The sequence below is a fragment of the Cheilinus undulatus genome, linkage group 17, assembly GCF_018320785.1.
Source record: "Cheilinus undulatus linkage group 17, ASM1832078v1, whole genome shotgun sequence".
In the NCBI taxonomy this organism is placed as follows: Eukaryota; Metazoa; Chordata; class Actinopteri; order Labriformes; family Labridae; genus Cheilinus; species Cheilinus undulatus.
The window spans coordinates 4,059,065-4,080,714 of record NC_054881.1 but is presented as its reverse complement, the minus strand read 5'-3'; the positions used below and the strand labels follow the sequence as shown (position 1 = coordinate 4,080,714).

The 21,650-nt window shown below is 40.2% G+C and overlaps 3 protein-coding genes across 3 annotated transcripts; all 3 read right to left on the bottom strand.

The window, feature by feature from the left end:
* Positions 1–2,466: 2,466 nt before the first annotated feature.
* Positions 2,467–3,834, bottom strand: LOC121525221 (nuclear factor 7, brain-like). Its single transcript, XM_041811089.1, has one exon. The coding sequence runs from the start codon at positions 3,832–3,834 to the stop codon at positions 2,467–2,469; it is 1,368 nt and encodes a 455-aa protein (XP_041667023.1).
* Positions 3,835–6,828: 2,994 nt separating this feature from the next.
* LOC121525373 (nuclear factor 7, brain-like) lies at positions 6,829–11,909 on the bottom strand. The gene has a single exon (XM_041811351.1). The coding sequence runs from the start codon at positions 10,056–10,058 to the stop codon at positions 8,691–8,693; it is 1,368 nt and encodes a 455-aa protein (XP_041667285.1). The 5' UTR covers positions 10,059–11,909; the 3' UTR covers positions 6,829–8,690.
* Positions 11,910–12,214: 305 nt separating this feature from the next.
* LOC121524855 (nuclear factor 7, brain-like) lies at positions 12,215–15,692 on the bottom strand. Its single transcript, XM_041810386.1, has one exon. The coding sequence runs from the start codon at positions 15,428–15,430 to the stop codon at positions 14,042–14,044; it is 1,389 nt and encodes a 462-aa protein (XP_041666320.1). The 5' UTR covers positions 15,431–15,692; the 3' UTR covers positions 12,215–14,041.
* Between the last annotated feature and the right edge of the window lie 5,958 nt (positions 15,693–21,650).

The following is a 21,650-nucleotide window of genomic DNA, read 5'->3' as shown; positions in this document are numbered from 1 at the left end:
TCAAGTTTTACGTGTATCTTAGTCACATCAACTCTTGGCACCCCTGCCAGCTTTTCTGTTACATAGCTCTATTATCTGAGTTTCATCTTCTGCCTCTCTTTTACCACTTTCCCACTAAAATTAGCGCGTAAAGCGGGTTTTTTTAAACACGGGAAAACCCGCTAACAATCGGCAAGTGACTCCCATTGCCAGCAGACCCGGGTCTCATCACCAGCAGACGAGCTGCGTGGCTGTTTTTTAAGATAAGATAAGATAAGATATTCCTTTATTAGTCCCACAAGGGGAAATTCCAGAAAACTGGTGTGCATATTATGCTTGGGGTTTCAAACCCGGAACCTCCGGATCCAAAGACGAGTGACTTTGCCACCTGGCCACTTTGTGGCAGCATAGAATGGTGTTTCCGCCCAGTTTCGAACTGGAGACCTTTTGCGTGTGGGGCGAACGTGATAACCACTACACTACTAGTTCCTTCCTCTGGTGCATCATCAGTGCGCTGATGTTGCGCGTGTTGTGTCTCGCACAGTCCCTGTGACCTGGCGTCGAATCTCCTCTTCTCCACGGATCAACAGAAGCGCTCTGATCTCGCTGTCTAGCCAGTGCTGTGCCATCTTGCAAATATAAATCTCACACGCTGAGTCCAAAAAACAACAATGCTCGTCCCTCAGCTGCCGGCCTCTTCTTGTTGCCCCAAGTTATGGGCGTGATATTGTGTCGTAGGCACATTACGCCAAGGTCATCCCGTTCACCCGGGTGTGACGTTCCCACTGGAGCTGATCAGAGGCGAGACGATAAAAACCCGTGTCCATTGCAGGGTCAGTCGACGCGGGTCTGAACGCTGACTAGAGCCTTTCCCACTGTTGACAGGAGCTGACTGTTAGCGTGTTTAAACGGGTTTTTCGGCCAGTGGGAAAGGGGTTTTTGTCTTTACTTGAGTAGTGACTTCACTTCCTCTTCTCTCGTTCCTCTCTCTTTCTCTTGTTTACCTTTTATTTCACCGTCTTTTCCTCATCTTTTCTTTACAACTGTCCTTCACTTAGCAGCTTTATCTATTTTTACCCTTCCATGAACTAAAAACTACTAAAAAGCAAACCACACCCATAGGTACCAGCCAGGCATGGAGGATTTTCCTTAGACTTGTGTGGGGTTTCTTCCCTGAGAAATCTTTGAGCTTTAAAAGATTTATTTCCTATATTGTGGTGTTTTTTGCACTGTTGTTTACTAAAACTGAAGAGGCTAAATTAGCTGTGAGTTTAGGGAACAATAAGGTCAGACTAAAGTCTAAGTCTAAAAGCCACATAATATTTTCTATGTACAAGATCCAAGATAAAGTAGAAACCAAATCCTGAGGGAGGTTCACAGTTGGCAGGATTTCAAAGAGTGGATAAGGTCGTGTTTTCTATCTAAAAAGAGTTGAAGAGATCATAAAATACTCCAGCCTATACTTCAGCCAAAACATGGCCTCTTTTAGATCATCTTTGTACCTGCATGCAGCATCAGACGGTCCATACTGTGGACTGCAGAGTCTTCTAAAGTTTTCTGCATCTTGTCCAGCAGGTTTTGATTCTAGGTTGACATTTATCTACATCTCCAATCCTCCATTTTCACCGTTTTCTCCAGACACTTTAGTTTGACTTTCTCTGCTGGAGTAGGATGAGGAGGGGAGGGGTGTAAATGGACCTTAAGCAGAACAAAACACCGGTACCAGAGAACAACCTTTATGAACACTTATCTGAGATTATTGAGTTTTGTTGACAAAATCCAACCAAGAACTAAAATTGGGGTTTAAAACCCTTTTTATTTTGACAAAGCTTCAGCAAAAATATGTACCAAAAATACTCCAGAAATTCAGAAATCAAACCTGAGTTGATTAGACTCAGCAAATTTCATTGAGGAGTACAGGCATCAACAGCAAAGAAAAAATGGATTATATGAACATTTAAATGATTACATAAAAGAAAAAGGACTTAAAAGTCAAATTTAGAGCAACAACAAAACATATTTCAGCTTCAGCAAAGCCATTTAATAACAGCAGAATGTGGATTCTCTCAAAAAATGAAGCAAACACCAAAGGCTCCTTGGAGAAATGGGGAAAGGCTGAGGATGCTAAAAAGATCTCAGAGAAAGGCTGAACGTCAACGGCCAAAGAACAAAGTTCAGATCCATTCAGAAGTCTCCAAACATACACTTAGCAGCTACAATAAAGAAATGAAAGTGCTGAGACAGCAGCACATCTCTTCAAACAAGTGTCATGAATTTGCCACAAACTTCTTGTAAAAAATGAGCAGCATGAAATCTAACAGCCTACAATTACAACACAGCAATTGTGAGCTTTTCTGTTTGTGGCTTAGTAAACATGTCCATCATAGATCCATCATAGATTTGTTGACTGTAAACCATGAAAGGAAAGTTTCTGTAGTCAAATATCAGAAGTGACTGGATCAAATGCCATCATAACATCATGTTTGTTTAGTTTGGTTCCACGCTCACAGAGATCTTCTCTGGGAGAATCTGCAGTGAGGAGTTAGACCAAATATTAAAGAATGGAAGCATGCTGTCAGTGAAAGTGTGTGTGAAGGAGTGTATGAGTGTGTTAGTATCAGGATCAGAGAACGACAGCTCTCCTCTGTTACAGTCCAGGTTCACTCGGATCCTCTTTGGTTCTGTCTGCACTGAGAGAACAGTCCATAGACGTGATGGTGAGCGTGTGTGGTATTCACCACCACAGAACCCTACTCCCCAAACTGTAGACCATATCATTCCCTTCCTCTCAGCAGACTCTGGAAACACTCCCAGGGTCCAGTATGTACTGTCTCTGACCTCGATGTCCCAGCTGTGAGTCCCTGAGTTAAAGCCCTCAGAGCCCAGGGCAAAGCCATAGCCACCAATTCTCTCTGGATTATCAGGAAGCTGCTGTCTCTCTCCTCCTCTCACAGTGGTCAGATCATCAGACAGGATGAGTCTTGATCCAGCAGTGTTTGGGTCTAGAATGACGGGCATGTAGGAGACCATATCCTTCATCTTGGTCCAGATCTTGAAGGCCAGGTTGCCCAGGTGTTTGGCCTGGTCTATCAGAGCTCCTGAGGGCAGCTGTGTCTCCTCCAGCAGGGGGCGCTGCTGGACTCTCTCCACTGCAGCCTTGTAGTTTTTCAGGAAGGAGACGTCTTGGGCCGTCAGCTGGTCCTCTGTGGCTCTGACTGTCTGTGAAAGATCTGCTATCTGTGCTCTCAGAGCCTCCATCTGCTCCTTCATCCTCTGCCTCTTCTGCTCCTCTTCCTCCCTCAGTGCTCGCAGCCTGGCCTCCTCTTCCTCTGCTAGAAAGTGATGAAGCTTCTTGAACTGCTCCTTAATCTGCCTCTCTGTGTGTCGGGCCTGGACCTCCATGTGAGCTTCTGTTTGATCAAACATCACTTTAACGTATTTAAGAGCCTCTAACTTCTTCTTTAAGGGCTGCAGAGTTTCCTCAAGTTTCTTCTTGTGTTGTTGAACAGCTTCATCGATGGGTCTGAATCGATGCTCAGCGTGTTTTTCTGAATCTCTGCAGACGACACACACCGGCTTCTGATGGTCCAGACATAAGAGTTTTAGCTTCTTCTGATGCAGACTGCAGAGATCCTCTGAAGCTCTCCGTTTTCTTTTCTGCAGAAAAGTCTCACACAGATTCTTTAAAGCAGAGTTAGGAGGTAATAATCGCTTTGAGTGTCTCCTCTTACAGATGGGACACTCCTTCTCCACACACTCTCTGCATATGCTGCGGTTGCAGGACAGGATGATGGGATCTTTAAAGATGTCCAGGCAGACTGGACAGCTCAGATCCTCCTCTAACTTGGACGCCATTTTGTCTGGAGTGAAGCTGGAGACGCTGCAGACAAACAGGAAGCCACTCCCTATCCCTGAAAGTTCCTTTCTCTTTGGTTCTGAGTTCTTTTAAAGTCTGCTTCAGTTGGTGGATTCAGTACCTGGTTAAAGTGGAAGTATTCCCAGTGTCCCAGTAGAACCAGTGCTCCCAGTACTCCCTCCTGCTGTCCTCTCTCAGTGGAAGTGGTGCTGGTTTTGGTGCAGAGCTCTCTCTGTCAGAGTGAGCGTCTCTCTTCAGGTCAAAGTAACAGGCTGTTTTATGGTTGGTGTGAGATGAGGCAGGTGAGGGGGCGGAGCTTCCTCAGAGCAGGAACACAGAAACCAGTCTGAATTCTTCATGAAGCAGAATCTGGAGATCAGGAATGATTTTTAATCCTCTATGTAACAGGAACAGATCATCTTCTTCTTTTTTGGTGTCTCTGATTTTTACACTAACATCCACTGCTTCAAAAACAAAGCCTTATTTTTATATCTAATGTCTTTATTGCTCCAGGTTAAAGGTCAGTGTAGAGAGAAGTTGTGTTCGTAAATGATTAACCAGGATAATAAAGCTTGCCTGTGGAAGTTGGACAGATTGAATCTTATTCACATCAAAATTACAATGCAAAGGTTTAAAAATAATTCTCCGAACAACCAACCATCACATTTCTTTGTCACTTTTTGAATCAAAGGGTCAGGATTCATATGAACCTGTTCCTTTAGATTTTGACATATTTTAATGCCCAGATATGAAACCACATCTTTTATACCATTACCACAGATTTCTAGGATCATTTGGTTTGTCTTTTAAAGCAAACAGGTCACATTTCTAATATTTACAGTCAATCCTGACACCACTGAAAATGTCTTCAGGCGTTCGATGGCTTTTTTCCACCTCATTTCTGTTTTTGAATCAAATGTTGTGTTATCTGCTGGTTGACAGCACTTGATTTCTTTTCCAGCTAGATTAAAACCTTCTGATTAATGTGAAGTAACACAGTTTACATGACTAACAACAATAAGAAGGGAGCAGCAGGATCTACGTAGACGCCTCATTGGCTGTGTTTGCCCTCTGCCGCCATACGTCAGCGTGTCCGCCATATTGTTAGAGGCAAGACGCCTAACAAGCATGTAGAAGTGTTTGAGGGGAGCTGAGATTTTCTGAATAAGAAGCACTCGTGTTCAAATAAAACAGATTGTGATGAATGGTTTCAGTCAGTAGCGGCTGGTGAAAATTTTCTTAGGTGGGGCTGTCCTAAATCTGTTCACCTACAGGGCACATTGTCTCTTTTTATGGTCAAAAAGTGAACGTATAAAAACAACAATTCTTCTTTGCATTTTAATCTACTACAATCATTTTATTACCTCCACCAAGGACATTTTGTCATCGGCAGGGTTTCTTAGCTAGTTAGTTAGGTTGTTAGCAACATAACTCAAAAAGCTGTGGACAGATTTTGATGAAATTTTCAGGAAATGTCAGAAATGGTATAAGGAAGAACTGATTAGATTTTGGGAGTGATCTGGATCACCGTCTGGATCCAGGAATTTTTTAAAGGATTCTTTACGATTGGAGACAGGGCAAATGGCGGAGATCTGCGCTCTCTGAGTGCTTTTCTAGTTCAAACATAAAATTGAGTTAACACTTGAAGAAACCCATCAGGAAATCTTATCAAGGGAAGATTCAGTAAGAGACATGCAGCATGTAAGATCACATGTGCTACAGTTACCAGTAATGACTTCTAAATAGATAGTAGCATTTATCAAAGAGATGCAGAGATCCTGACCTCCAGTACATTTCTGCTTCAGAAATGTTTCTGCTTTTTCAAAGACAATCTGCTGTCCTGTCCTGTAGCTTAATCAGCAGAATGTTCTATCAATGCACCTCAATCTGTATACAATAAACAAGACTCATGAACCATACCAATTCCTTTAACAACATTGTATAAAATAAATAAAACTTTGTGTTAGTTAAAGCTGCTTTGAACAAGTAAGTCTGGGTACAACTACTGACAATAATAATAAGAGACCCTGCCGTATCTCTATCAGCGGGTTTGTGGTAGGATTCCTTCGTCTTTCTGAGAGGTAAAACTCTCATTAACTCTCTTATTTAGGTCAGAAATGTTGGTTTGTATAGAATTGTAACTTTTAAGGCAAAGTCCAATGGTAGTCAGGGCTTCGCCTAGTCAGACTCGGGTCCCCGAGGCTCTCAGAATCCACACGGCTTATGAAGTGTAAAGAAACGTGTCATGATGGTGGAAGTCTGACACACACCCCGACCGTGTTTCTGTGGTGTATGTTTTTAGGTTAGGAATGTGGATCTACTTCTACTTCAGACACCTACAGATCTTCTCATCTCCTACATGTCCTAATCCCTCGGGCTCCTCTGGAACCATCAGTGAGGCATGATCAGATGGAACTTTGGTGAATGCATGTTTGTCCCTCCACTCTAATGGAAGAATTAGTGCAAGTTTAGCCACTTTAGGCCTGGCTTGGGCCAGTCTGTCCACTTACTGGTTTCCTTCATGATCTAAACCTCTCATACCAGTATGACTATGTACTTAAAACCACTCTATATACTTGGTACTGATAATAGATGTGTGACAAGATACCAAACTCACAAGACAAGATTTGCACTATTTTTAAAATTTCATAAGAAATTTTGTCTTTTTTTTTGTCTGGTGAATTTCAGACAATCCCAAGAATGCAGGTCCATTTTTTTTTCAAATTTCTTTCTCATCCTCTGACTCTGGATATCATGGCTAACAAATTCTTTTTGTTGTCCAGTCATGACACAAACTTACATTTTTACAGCACTTCTATTAAAATAACCATACATGTTAATTCTCTTTTTTTGTGAAACATTGCTGTATATTCAGAAATAATAAAGAGAACAGTAGTCATAACATTCCCTAGACTTTCCTTACATTTTAAAATGTGTCATTGAAGCCTTACAACAACAGACTAAAATGAAGGGAGCCGTACCATCTCAATAAATGCAGCATATTTCTCAGCCTTTATTAAGGATCATCAAACATATTAACAGTGGAGACATGCAGCGCATACTTAGATATTCAGAGCAAAGTTGTAATAGTTTTAGATTTTTCAGGAGTTAATTTTTCACTTTCTTTGTTCAATTTCAGTTTAGTGTTAATCAGTTTATCCTGCTGGTTTGTTAGTTTAGTCTAGTCCAGAAGTTTTGTTGACAGAAAAAAACAAGAACTAAATTTGGGGGTTTAAAACCCTTTTTATTTTGACAAAGCCTCGGCAAAAATATGTACCAAAAATACTCCAGAAATTCAAAAATCAAACCTGAGTTGATTAGACTCAGCAAATTTCATTGAGGAGTACAGGCATCAACAGCAAAGAAAAAATGGATTATATGAAAATTTCAATGATTACATGAATGAAAAGGATTTACATGTAAATTTTAAAGCAAAAAACAAAACATATTGGTTTAACATGAGAATATAAGTACCAAAAATTCAAAATGGAGTTGAAACCACAAAAGATATCTTTTGGTTAAATGTAGTTCTCCATTGGACCATAGAAACTGTTTACTCTAATCGGCTGATGCTACCTTCAGTGATCAAAATACCAGCATGGGTCTCCCTGACTTTTAATAGCCGTTGGGTAGTACTTGTTAGCTTCTATTCATACCCTCTTTTGTAGAGGGGTTTCCTTTCCACTCACAAGTAGTAACCACCCTGAACTGGTTTGTTCACCCATAGGAGTTATCACCGATCACCCACAGAAGGTCTCAGGACCCAAGAACAGGTACATGCCAATCTGAGCCTATGGTTGGACTCTGCACGAGAGCCCGGACAGGAAATCTGAGGCCTTTTTATTAGGTACGCTAGGTCTCCACCCACACTGTGACGTCCAAGAAAAGTCATCTTAGAAAGCAGACTTTAGGGAAAACCCTATGTTGAATCTAAGTTTAGAATTTAGAAGGTCACTGTAGTTTAGTGGAACTCAAAGTTCATCCAAAAGGTCACCTGCCGAGGTCAAAGAAGTTCACCCAAAGCAAAAACCTCCTTGCTGTGCTTAGAAGTTCACCAAAAGGTCTCTTGTGGTTTCACCTCCACTTGTCTACATTATGAATGTTTTTTTTTTTTTTATAAGTGGATAACCTTTGCACACCCTTCCACTGCCACAGAACAAAAAACAACAACAAAAATAAACCGGCCTGTTGCTAGGGCAGATTTCAGACATGTCATACTCTGTTATATCACCTTAGGATAAATGTTTAACAAGCCTCAATAAAGGAGCATTAAGCCATGGTACTGTCATTTCAGCTTCAGGAAAGTCATTTAATAACAGCAGAATGTGGATTCTCTCAACAAATGAAGCAAACACCAAAGGCTCCTTGGAGAAATGGGGAAAGGCTGAGGATGCTAAAAAGATCTCAGAGAAAGGCTGAACGTCAACGGCCAAAGAACAAAGTTCAGATCCATTCAGAAGTCTACAAATATACACTTAGCAGCTACAATAAAGAAATGAAAGTGCTGAGACAGCAGCACATCTCAGAAATCATCCATGAAAAGTCAAATAATAGCCGCTACCTGTTCTCTACAGGTGATCAATGGATCAATCCCCCCAGATCAACCCCCACTGACTTCTTCTCTTCAAACAAGTGTCATGAATTTGCCACAAACTTCTTGTAAAAAATGAGCAGCATGAAATCTAACAGCCCACAATTACAACACAGCAATTGTGAGCTTTTCTGTTTGTGGCTTAGTAAACATGTCCATCATAGATCCATCACAGATTTGTTGACTGTAAACCATGAAAGGAAAGTTTCTGTAGTCAAATATCAGAAGTGACTGGATCAAATGCCATCATAACATCATGTTTGTTTAGTTTGGTTCCACGCTCAAAGAGATCTTCTCTGGGAGAATCTGCAGTGGGGAGAAATCCCCGCTACAAAAGAATGGAAGCATCCTGTCAGTGAAAGTGTGTGTGAAGGAGTATATGAGTGTGTTAGTATCAGGATCAGAGAACGACAGCTCTCCTCTGTTACAGTCCAGATTCACTCGGATCCTCTTTGGTTCTGTCTGAACTGAGGGATAAGTGTCTGGATATGATGGTGAAAGTGTACCGTATTCACCACGATAGAACTCTACTGCCCAAACTCCAGACCATGTGTCTGCCTTCCTCTCAGTAGACTCTTCAAACACTCCCAGGTACCAATGTCTGTTTTCTTTGACCTCGACGTCCCAACTGTGAGTCCCTGAGTTAAAACCCTCAGAGCCCAGGACACAAAAGTCACCATAAATCCTCTCTGGATTATCAGGAAGCTGCTCCTCCTCTCCTTGTCTCACAGCAGTCAGATCATCAGACAGGATGAATCCGGATGCAGCAGTGTTTGGGTCTAAAATGACGGGTGTGTAGGAGACCACATCCTTCATCTTGGTCCAGATCTTGAAGGCCAGGTTGCCCAGGTGTTTGGCCTGGCCTATCAGAGCTCCTGAGGGCAGCTGTGGCTCCTCCAGCAGGGGGCGCTGCTGGACTCTCTCCACTGCAGCCTTGTAGTTTTTCAGGAAGGAGATGTCTTGGGCCCTCAGCTGGTCCTCTGTGGCTCTGACTGTCTGTGAAAGATCTGCTATCTGTGCTCTCAGAGCCTCCATCTGCTCCTTCATCCTCTGCCTCTTCTGCTCCTCTTCCTCCCTCAGTGCACGCAGCCTGGCCTCCTCTTCCTCTGCTAGAAAGTGATGAAGCTTCTTGAACTGCTCCTTAATCTGCCTCTCTGTGTGTCGGGCCTGGACCTCCATGTGAGTTTCTGTTTGATCAAACTTCACTTTAACATCTCCAAGAGCCTCTAACTTCCTCTTTAAGGGCTGCAGAGTTTCCTCAAGGTTCTTCTTGTGTTGTTGAACAGCTTCATGGATGGGTCTGAATCGGTGCTCAGCATGTTTTTCTGAATCTCTGCAGACGAGACACACCGGCTCCTGATGGTCCAGACAGAAGAGTTTGAGCATCTTCTGATGCAGACTGCAGAGATCCTCTGAAGCTCTCCGTTTTCTTTTCCGCAGAAAAGTCTCACACAGATTCTTTAAAGCAACGTTAGGACTTAATAATCGCTTTGAGTGTCTCCTCTTACAGAAGGGACACTCCTTCCCCACACACTCTCTACACAAGCTGTGGCTGCAGGACAGGATGATCGGATCCTTAAAGATGTCCAGACAGACCGGACAGCTCAGATCCTCCTCTAATTCGGACGCCATTTTGTCTGGAGTGAAGCTGGAGACGCTGCAGACAAACAGGAAGCCACTCTCCGTCCCTGAAAGTTCCTCTTTCTTTGGTTCTGAGTTTTTTTAAAGTCTGCTTAAGTTGGTGGATTCAGTACCTGGTTAAAGTGGAAGTATTCCCAGTATCCCAGTATTCCCAGTACTCCCAGTATCCCTCTAGCTGTCGTCTCTCAGTGGAAGTGGTGCTGGTTTTGGTGCAGAGCTCTCTCTGCCAGAGTGAGTCTCTCTTCAGGTCAAAGTAACAGTCTGTTTTATGGTTGGTGTGAGACAAGGCAGGTGAGGGGGCGGAGCTTCTTCAGAGCAGGAACACAGAAACCAGTCAGATTTTTTCATGAAGAAGAATCTGGAGATCAGGAATGATTTTTAATCCTCTATGTAACAGGAACAGATCATCTTCTTCTTCTTTGGTGTCTCTGATTTTTAGACTAACATCCACTGCTTCAAAAACAAGGCCTTATATTTATATATAATGTCTTTATTGTCCCAGGTCAAAGGTCAGTGTAGAGAGAAGTTGTGTTTGTAAATGATTAACCAGGATAATAAAGCTCGTCTGTGGAAGTTGGACAGATTGACAGGAATCTTATTCACATCAAAATTAAAATGCGACAAAAATTCAACACCACCGACCTTTTCAAACTAAAGTTCTGGAATAATGAACCATCATTTGTCTTTCTCTTTTATAGATCCTTTAATCCAGTTGACTTTAAAGATTGTATTGGATGTACCAAAGTCTAACACATTTAGACCCCTTCACAGTATGAAATACATAATACATCTTTTTTTTTGAATAATGGGGTTTATTTTTCCATCCAAAGCTGAAAAGTTTCCTGTCAGTCTGTTTTATAACTTCTTGTGGAACATCCAGAACCATAGCTGGGTACACCAGTGGTGAAAGCCCTTCACTTTTAGAAAGTCAAATACGTCCATTTAAAGATAAATCTCTGAACAACCAAACATCACATTTCTTTTTCACCTTTTGAATTAAAGGATCAAGACTCATATGAACCTGTTCCTTTAGATTTTGACATATTTTAATGCCCAGATATGAAACCACATCTTTTACACCATTACCACAGATTTCTAGGATCATTTGGTTTGTCTTTTAAAGCAAACAGGTCACATTTCTAATATTTACAGTCAATCCTGACACCACTGAAAATGTCTTCAGGCGTTCGATGGCTTTTTTCCACCTCATTTCTGTTTTTGAATCAAATGTTCCAAAAAAGTTGGGACAATGTGTAAAATGTTACAAATAAAAACCGAATTGAATGATTGTCAAACCTCACAAAGCCATATTTTATTCACAGTAGAACATAAACAACATATCAGATGATCAGAGACATTTTAACATTTCATGAAAAATATTTTAGCTCATTTTGAATTTGATGGCAGAGAAAAATCTCAAAAAAGCAGGGACAGGGAAACAAAAAGCTGTTAGAGTAAGTGGTGCTAATGAGAAACAGCTGGAGGAGCATTTAGAAACTAATCAAAGGGTTGATTGATTAGGTTGATTTGCAACAGGTCAGTCACATGACATAACATCACCAAAGCAGTTTACAGATTCTCCATAGTAATGATAACAGGAAACAAAGTTGTTGGTATACGTGTCAACTAGGGATGCACCGAAATGAAAATTCTTGGCTGAAACCAAAAACCGAAAATAAGGAAACGACAGCTGAAAGCCGAAACACCGAAACAAATGATTATGCCAATTATTAGTACCGTTGCATTTATGGCTATGACTGTGTACTAACCTCACTAAAATCAATTGCAATTACATAAATCAATATTAATGCTTCAAAGGATAAATCAATTACAAAATTATTAAAATATTTATTAATTACTGATATTCCAACAATGCACAATATAAAATAAAATAAAATACAAAATAAAATGTTTAACTTGACTCCACTCATGTATACATTAAATCAGTGGTTCTCAACGTTTTTCAGTCGTGTACCCCCTTTGAAGTATTTTTTCAGCAAAGTACCCCCTAAACAGCACAAAGCTTTTTGGCCAAAAAGAAAGACATTAAAAAGTGCTGTGACAGCCGTCTGATTTATCAAACTTTGTAACTGATAAACACTTTCAAAATACCAACATTAGATTTTTTTTTTTTTTTCAAAAAAGTTAAATGTTAAAAATGCATGACTGAATTCGTGGCACATCTTCTCATCACTAAATGTGGGAATTCAAATTAATGTATTGAAAACAGTGACTGGAAAGGCATAAAACCATTTAAAATCATCAGTAGTAAAACTCTGCTCAGCTGCAGCGGTCTCTCTGGAACAATTTGGAAATAAAAAGCTAGAAAAAAACTTAAACCCTGTAAAAAATTAACTAATTATAAAAAAGGCAGCTTAGTGCCCCTTTTTGAGATCATAATAAAGACCTCTTCTCAAACTGAAATCATGAACTTAGTTATAGATCAGCATTTCTTCACAAAAAATAAATCATGAACCTTTTAATGAATGGAGAGATTGTGAATACAGTGATTGACAGGCATGTGTGGGTCAAACCATTCTGCCATGGGGAGACTCAGGAGGTTTTAGGGTGATTAAATTTAAGAGCCTACAAAATATAAACTCCACTTCATAAACTTAAGGTCCTTACACTCCAGACGCAATTTTTTTTCGTGCAAATTATTCACACAAAATATTAACATTTCGAACCTGTAGCGAATCAGTGCAAGCTTCCACACCTGCAACATCATTTCGCAGCGCGACATTGCTGCGGATGTTTAAGTTTCGCTCCGATGAGTGCACATGGTGGTGGTGCCGATCTTTAAGGTAGACAGAGGAACAAAAACGTCCTCTTCTCTAACACCACCTGATGTTTTTCCTCCTCTCATATCTGTCTGTAGTCAGTTCTTGTGTTTTTGCCTCATGTAGCCTGGTAGAGAGGGAGACAGGCAGCAGATCGCCAGACATGTTCATATGGGCGCAAATGCACTACTCACACAACTGGAGCTGTTTCTAAACTAACAGGACTTTATTCCAGTGAAATACTTACCAACACAGTCTCCTCTGACCTCAGACATACGGCTTATAAATACTCTGGATCAACCAGCTCACTGAAATGACTCCTCTGACCAGTCTGGAACACAAACAGGTGAGCCAGTCTGTGTGCTGTAGGGAGTTAACTCCTCTCACCGCGAGCCTCAGCTGTGCCCTCCCTTATTACTATTATTGATCATTTTTGACACAGTGAATGAAAAGTCAGTCCCTCCTCTTACAAACTTGGCTGGCACAGTGAATGAAACAGTGAAACTAAATGGCACTGACCTTCTGGCTGTGTGTAAAAGTACCACGCTACGTATGGAGTGAAGGACGGAGAGGGACAACCCTCCTTTTATCTTCCACTCCAATAAAAATCACTGTTTATCAGAGGAGAGAGAAAACACACCGCAGACGTTCGCAGCACAAATGTGATTTTAGAATTAGTAATATACTCGCAATCGTGTCCCTCCTGATGTGCAAAGAAAGGCGCGATTTTTTTAATATAGCCAGCATATATTTTAAAAGCCTCTGGAGTGCCTTCACATACGCATACCCCTGTTTGAGAACCACTGATCCAAGCCCATGCTGGCTGCAGTTTTTGCTTGCGTAATCACAACGTTGTGTTTCGGCGTCGTTGTTTCGGTGATAAAAGTCTTTCTGCCAAAAATTTTCAGTGGCCGAATTTTCAGTGCAACCCTAGTGTCAACATTTTGGGTTTCACTTTAAAAGGAGAGTAAAGTAAGTGGACTTTCTATCATGTCATTAAAATTAAAAATCTATAAATGTGTGTAGGCGGTCCTGTTCATGGTGGTGCTGGTGTGGTGTTTGACGAACTGTAATCAGATGAGGCCTAACTTTTGATCCGTCACAGATTTGTTGACTGTAAACCATGAAAGGAAAGTTTCTGTCGTCAAATATCAGAAGTGACTGGATCAAATGCCATCATAACATCATGTTTGTTTAGTTTGGTTCCACGCTCACAGAGATCTTCTCTGGGAGAATCTGCAGTGAGGAGATAGACCCGTTAAAAAAGAATGGAAGCATCCTGTCAGTGAAAGTGTGTGTGAAGGAGTGTATGAGTGTGTTAGTATCAGGATCAGAGAACGACAGCTCTCCTCTGTTACAGTCCAGATTCACTCGGATCCTCTTTGGTTTTGTCTGCACTGAGAGAACAGTGACTGGATGTGATGGTGAGTGTGTGTAGTAGTTACCACCACAGAGCACGACTGCCCAAACTCTTGACCATATGTTTCCCTTCCTCTCAGCAGACTCTGGAAACACTCCCAGGTACCAGTATGTACTGTCTCTGACCTCGACGTCCCAGCTGTGAGTCCCTGAGTTAAAACCCTCAGAGCCCAGGACAGAGCAGTAATCTTCAATCCTCTCTGGATTATCAGGAAGCTGCTGTCTCTCTCCTCCTCTGACAGTGGTCAGATCATCAGACAGGATGAGGTATAAACCAGCAGCATTTGGGTCTAGAATGATGGGTGTGTAGGAGACCACGTCCTTCATCTTGGTCCAGATCTTGAAGGCCAGGTTGCCCAGGTGTTTGGCCTGGTCTATCAGAGCTCCTGAGGGCAGCTGTGGCTCCTCCAGCAGGGGGCGCTGCTGGACTCTCTCCACTGCAGCCTTGTAGTTTTTCAGGAAGGAGACGTCTTGGGCCGTCAGCTGGTCCTCTGTGGCTCTGACTGTCTGTGAAAGATCTGCTATCTGTGCTCTCAGAGCCTCCATCTGCTCCTTCATCCTCTGCCTCTTCTGCTCCTCTTCCTCCCTCAGTGCACGCAGCCTGGCCTCCTCTTCCTCTGCTAGAAAGTGATGAAGCTTCTTGAACTGCTCCTTAATCTGCCTCTCTGTGTGTCGGGCCTGGACCTCCATGTGAGCTTCTGTTTGATCAAACTTCACTTTAACGTCTTTAAGAGCCTCTAACTTCTTCTTTAAGGGCTGCAGAGTTTCCTCAAGGTTCTTCTTGTGTTGTTGAACAGCTTCATCGATGGGTCTGAATCGGTGCTCAGCAAGCTTTTCTGAATCTCTGCAGACGAGACACACCAGCTCCTGATGGTCCAGACAGAAGAGTTTGAGCGTCTCCTGATGCAGACTGCAGAGATCCTCTGAAGCTCTCTGTTCTCTCTCCTGCAGAAAAGTCTCACACAGATTCTTTAAAGCAAAGTTAGGATTAAAATCCTTTGAGTGTCTCCTCTTACAGATGGGACACTCCTTGTCCTCCTTCTCCTTCCAGCTCTTCTCCAAACATTCTCTACAGAAGCTGTGGTTGCAGGACAACGTTACAGGATCTTTAAAGATGTCCAGGCAGACCGGACAGCTCAGATCCTCCTCTAACTTGGATGCCATTTTTTTTTAAGTGAAGCTGGAGACGTTGCAGACAAACAGGAAGCCACTCCCTGTCCCCAAAAGTTCCTCTTTCTTTGGTTCTGAGTTCTTTTAAAGTCTGCTTCATTTGGTGGATTCAGTACCTGGTTGAAGTGGAAGTATTCCCAGCATCCCAGTAGCACTAGTAGCACCAGTACTCCCAGTACTCCCTCCTGCTGTCCTCTCTCAGTGGAAGTGGTGCTGGTTTTGTTGCGGAGCTCTCTCTGTCGGTGTGAGTGTCTCTTCAGGGCAGAGTAACAGTCTGTCTCTGTTTGCAGTGAGCTGAAACAGGAAGAGGGGCGGAGCTTCCACAGAGCAAGAACACAGAAAGGAAGAGGAAGGATGACAGTATAGTTTTCTCACTCAAGACTGAGGTGGTAGAAATAGAGAGAAAAATCATTGTAATGAAAGTGTTTGCTTTAGTGTGATTCAGTAGGAAATCTGTGATTCAGAGGAGAGGGACTGTGATCTGTGTAGAATGTGTTTTAGACCTGTTATAGCATCTGAGGTAGAAATGACAACATTTACAAAGAAATGCACAGCCACAATGTTATTGTGTGTGCTGTAATACAACCTGAGGGTTCAACACGTCTGATCAGTGACAGCTTCACATGCTGTTATTAGTAGTTCACAGATATTTGAATCAGTAACGCTCTATTTAAGCTGAAAGCCTATTTTTTTCTTTCTCAGTTAGCACTGTTTTGTCCAGTTTATATCAATTATTTTTCCCATTTCACCAGATTTCCACCCTTTTTGCCAATTTAAAGCCTTTTCAGCCACTTTCTACTTCCCTTTTACCACTATTTATGCCCATTTATGCCACTGTAACTCAACTTCCATTATTTTTGCCATTTCTGCTACTTTTAAGATCCAATTTTACCACCTTTTCCACCATTTTTTGCCATTATTAACCCATTTTTCAAATTTTTACCCATTTTAATTTTTTTTTTTTTTTTTTTTTACAAAACAGATTTACATTTTTAAGAGGGCTGTATACTACATGAATGATTTAAAAAAGATATTTGTTTCATTGATAAGACTGGTTATTTTTTTCCACTCCCACCTCTGACCAGTTCCACTACTATTGACGTCCCCCGGGTCCTAGTGCCAGTGTCAATAGTTCCACACTCTCAACTTTTTCTGTGCAATGTCGTAGGTCTAAACGGCTTTGGAAATCCACTGGGCTAGAGGTACATTGCCTTTATCTTAAAGATCTGCGGATTTTTTTTAATTTGCCTGTACAGGAAGCAAGAAATGTTTACTTTTCTAGCTTGATTGCTTCCACAAGAAGACATCCAAAAGTTTTATTTGACACAATCAATAATATTGTTTCACCACGGCCATCTACCGTACCATGCTTTACGGAAGACGACTGCAACAAGTTTCTTTCTTTCTTTGTTGATAAGGTAAAATCTCTTAGATCAAAATCTCCAGCATAACCATCACCCCCCTAGTGCTAGTTCACCATCTTCCTCCACTGTCATGGACTCTTTTCCCTTTATCAGCCTGACCCCTGACACCAGTCTGGGAAGTGTAAAATTGCCTGAATTGATTGGTCAAGACTTCATACAGTGGTAGTTTTATGTCTGGAGTTGTATTCACACATCATCTTAAAATAAATAATTAAAAGTGAATAGTAGCCTGCTTGAATATGTCTTTTTTAAAAGGTATGATGTTCCTCAGCCCTGACATCTATCCAAAAAAACTAAAACTAACACTAAAACTAAAAAAACGAAACTGAAACGAAGCATTTTTGCAAAATAAAAACTAAACTAAACAAACAAGCCAGCAGTGAAAACTAATTAAAATCAAACTGAAATTAAAAAAAAGAAAATGAAAACAAAATAAAAATTAAAACTTTTGAAAAATCCAAAACTATTATAACCTTGTCACTGATAACAAACTTTGTTGGAAGCCTCATATAAATCATGTTTAAACTAAAATGTCAAAAACCATCGCAATACTTTACAAGACAGAGAATGTCCTCAATCAGAAATCATTAAATGGACTTTACTGTTTTCTGGTACTTCCATATATGACCTACTGTGTAGAGATACGGGCTAACATATTAAACCAACACTAATCCTATGTTACGGAAAAGATCTCTAAGAATTTTAACACCATCTAATTTCTTTGAACCAACAAACAGTTCATTAATTAAAATGCTCTTATATGTAATGATTTAGTTTCTTTGAAAACAGCTCAGCTAACGTACAAAGTCAATAATAAGTGAGTGTGCTGCTGTATTCAGAGGCTGTTAAAAGTCAGACAGAGTCCATATGAACTCAGAGGTTTTCATAAAAAACCAAGACAGGAACAAATATAAAGCAGAGATGTGTTTCTGTTAGAGGGCTGAACCTGGGGAACAGCTGGGACCAGGATTTAGAAATGTACTCTTCACTTTCCTTATTTAGAAAAATGTTTAAAAACAAAATGTTCAAAAACACAAAGATCAGGTGATGAAGAATTGTGAAAATAATCAGACTGGATTATTGCTGTGGGACTTTCTTTTCTTTGACCTAACCATTGACCTTGTAAGATTCTTGAAAGTCGCTGGTTTGTTCAGAAGGTTATAATGTAACTAAGCATGTAATCTATGAGCAGCCTAGCTGAAGAGATTTAGTAGAAAGGGGATAGGCATAATAAGCTGGAGCTTCAGCCTACACCTTTTCCATTAATTTAACCCTTTATTAGGGCCCGAGTACTGACCAGTGCAAGAGCCCTAGGAATTATTGTTTTTCTGTCACAACTTTTGCATTTGTTTGGCCTTATCATGCTCCCAAACTCACCAAATTTGGTGGCTTATTAGATCCTGGTGACAAATTTCATATTCTGGTGGTTCCATTAACCTCACTCCAAAAATGGCCCCTCAGAAGCCTCAACCGTCCTTTTTTGGGGGTCCCTCCGCAAACTTTCAGCAATGTGCATGAAAATTGGTACACAAAATTATCAAGCCAAGACAAACAAAAAAACCAATATACTCTCTTTTAAAAATACGTACAGGAAGTGGAAAAGGTCCACGAAGCTTGCCAATACAAGCTTCGTGGACCCGCCTCTAACCCTGTCGCCATGGCCATGCCTCAAATGTCAAAAAAACAGGAAGTAGTGTTTTCATTGCCTTATCAGCGTCGTACAATCACCAAATTTCATATGCATAACCGTTGTTGGGCACTCATATCAACCATGTGATTTTATTAGGGGGCGTGGCCTAATGGCTCAATGGCACAATATTTCAAAACATCAGTGTAACCCAGGTCACAAAATGACCAGATTAATATTTATTTGTTTTTTACAAAGGAATTAAAAGGTGAAAAGGTTAAAAGAATAAACCTTGTGAATAATGTGTTTAAATTATGTATTGTAAATTTTGGACAAAGATGTTTAAATTGTAATCAATTATTTGTGACGCTTTTAATAATCAAATGCCATTATTATACAGCGGAAAATGTCAAATCTCGTTTTATCCCGTTTTAAATCTCGGGCGACGCTACAGCCAATCGTAGCACACATGCAGTATTTTTAAACAGGAAGTAAGACACAGACGCGGAGAGACGCTGAGAGGACGCACGCACCGAAAAGCCTGATCCAACTTTGATCAAACAAACTTTACAACATCATTAGACCTACTGCTGAATCAAACTCCTGTTTTAAACAACTTTTAAATAACTAGAAGGACCGCTTTAAAGATTATAGACAACGTGAATTGGTAAGCGACATTCTGCAGCTGTAGATGATTGTGACTAATTAACAGCATGGGTTGTTAAAGTGCTTTAAAGAAATATATTTTGTTATGAAAGCACATGTGTGCATACATTTAAGTTAATGTTAAAGTTATGTGGGGAAAAAAATGTCTTAAACTTTTGTTCTGGTCCTGTTACCAGGCCAGGTTTCCCCCCCCCCGGAGTTTGGATGGTGAGCTAAACCAAGGACAATCATCATCCCCATTCCCCTCACCCATAATCATCATCATTATCATCGTCTTCATCATCATCATCGCCCCCCTCACCCAACGTGTACCTACCAGGCTGGTAGGACAGATGAACCCGTTTTCCCTCATACCTATTTAAGTTGACTTTTGAAAAAAAAAACCCAAGGACTTTTAAGTATTTCTTTTTCTTTCATTGATGAACTGAAACCTAACAAAGTGTTTAAATGAAATTCTAATTTATCCCATTGAAAGAAAGTGCTTAAAAAAGACTCTTGGTATTTTTTGTTATTGTGAATATTTTATTTTTGTATTTACTTTTGTTCAAATTCTTAATACAAGAATTTTGAGTAACCTTAATTGAGTCTCCTGAGTTTGAATATTGATATCAGTTTGTTTCTTCCTCTTTTCGAGTTTAGAGTCTTCTGAGTTAATTTAGCCTTATTATTTCTTATGTTGTTTATGAGTTTACTCTAAATTAAGTTTCTAAAAGTAAACTTGTGCTACAATCAGCCTCCAAAGGAGGTTGAATCTAGGATTTTGTAAATCGGTACACATATGTGTCATGACTAGACCTATGAAAAATCCTCTTGGTGCCATCCTCTAAAATGCACAGGAAGTGAGATCAAAGCTATTTTTGCCCCTATTTTGGCGAACTTGGGTGCATTTGTAGCCCTCCCATCTGATCGAACTAGTCCAAGGGGACTTATCTGCTTGACCCCAGACTGATTTTTCCTCAAACTAGACAAGATGGACACCTTAAGTTATCAAATTCAGGTCTTTTCACCAGGAGGTGTGGCCCTAGTAAGGGCCCAAAATAATGCCTTCTCTTTTTTTTAATTATTTACTGAAAACCGATGTAACTTTAGGGGAGTTGATTCAATAATTGTCAAAACTACACAACAGTACCACACCATATGCAGACACCTCATCATAGCGCCCTCTACTGCCAGCAGGAACTGGTGCAAATGGGTCATTTCTGTATTCCTCTGACTGTGTTGGCCCTATCATGCTCTGATTTTGACCTGAAGTCCTCAATATCTGTCCCAACATTGACATGATTCCTTAACAGATGCCCCAGTGGCCATTTTGATCCTTCGCCATCAGACAGGAAGTAGGTGTAACTCCCATATTACACATCCGATTGCTTTCAGATTTCACATGTATGATCAGGGTCTGCTTCTCGACAGATTTAAATGTTAATTTCATGGTTTTGCTGTAGCGCCCCCTACTGTAACAGACCAGTAGCACCTTGGACATAAAATCTCTACTATTTCATTCCAACTTTTCGGGAAAATTTGCTTTGAGATATTTAAGTGTTTTCATGAATATTTATGATTTACTTGTAAATCTTTAAGGAATTGATTTGAATGTTATGGGGAAATTTGCTCTGAAATTTTTGAGTATTTTTTATGAAAAATTTTAACATTTATTTGGAGATTTTTGGAGATTAGATTTTAACTTCCGGGGGAATAAGCATTTAAACTTTAAGATATTTTCATGAAAATGTCAGATATATATTTGTAAATTTTGGGCAATTTGATATGAGATATTTAAGTGTTTCATGAATATTTGTTAATATATTTGTAATTCTTTGAGAAGTTGATTTGAATCTTTTTGGGAAAATATTCTTTAATTTTTTTTTTTTTTGTGGTATTTTTTAAAGTAATTTGACAATTTTATTTGTAATCATTTGGGAGTTTGATTTGAGATTCAGATTAAAATGTAATATATACTACAGCAATTTTAAATCCACAGAAGGTTCACTCTCTCTTTGACCTGAAATGTGTTTGAAATACCAGTTTAATAATTTTTTAAGGCAAGGGTTTTATTCTCTACACATCCTGCAAACATTCAAGTGTCAACATTTTTCTAGAAAAATTTGCAGAAATTCCTGCTTTCCTGTTTTTGTAAATGTTTGTCTTCTTAAAACTAAGAAAGACAAAATCATCCCTCCCTTCAATGCAGTTCATACCAAATTTACAATATGAGAGAAAACAATCGCAGTGAGATATTTTTTTTTAATTGTTGAGAATTGTTGAGAATCTTCATAGTCATAATAACCAAAAATGACAATGTGGTCAGAAGTGTAAATCAGCGTTTTATTGGTGAGAATACATCCCATATGTTCATTCAACAATATATGAGTCATAATCCACCATCATGTCATCATGCAGTGACATGATGGACAATTTCAACTGTACAGTGGGTCACATCATTGACAGTATGGCCCCCATAAAAACTACATGAATGAAGCAAAAACCAAAGGCTCCTTGG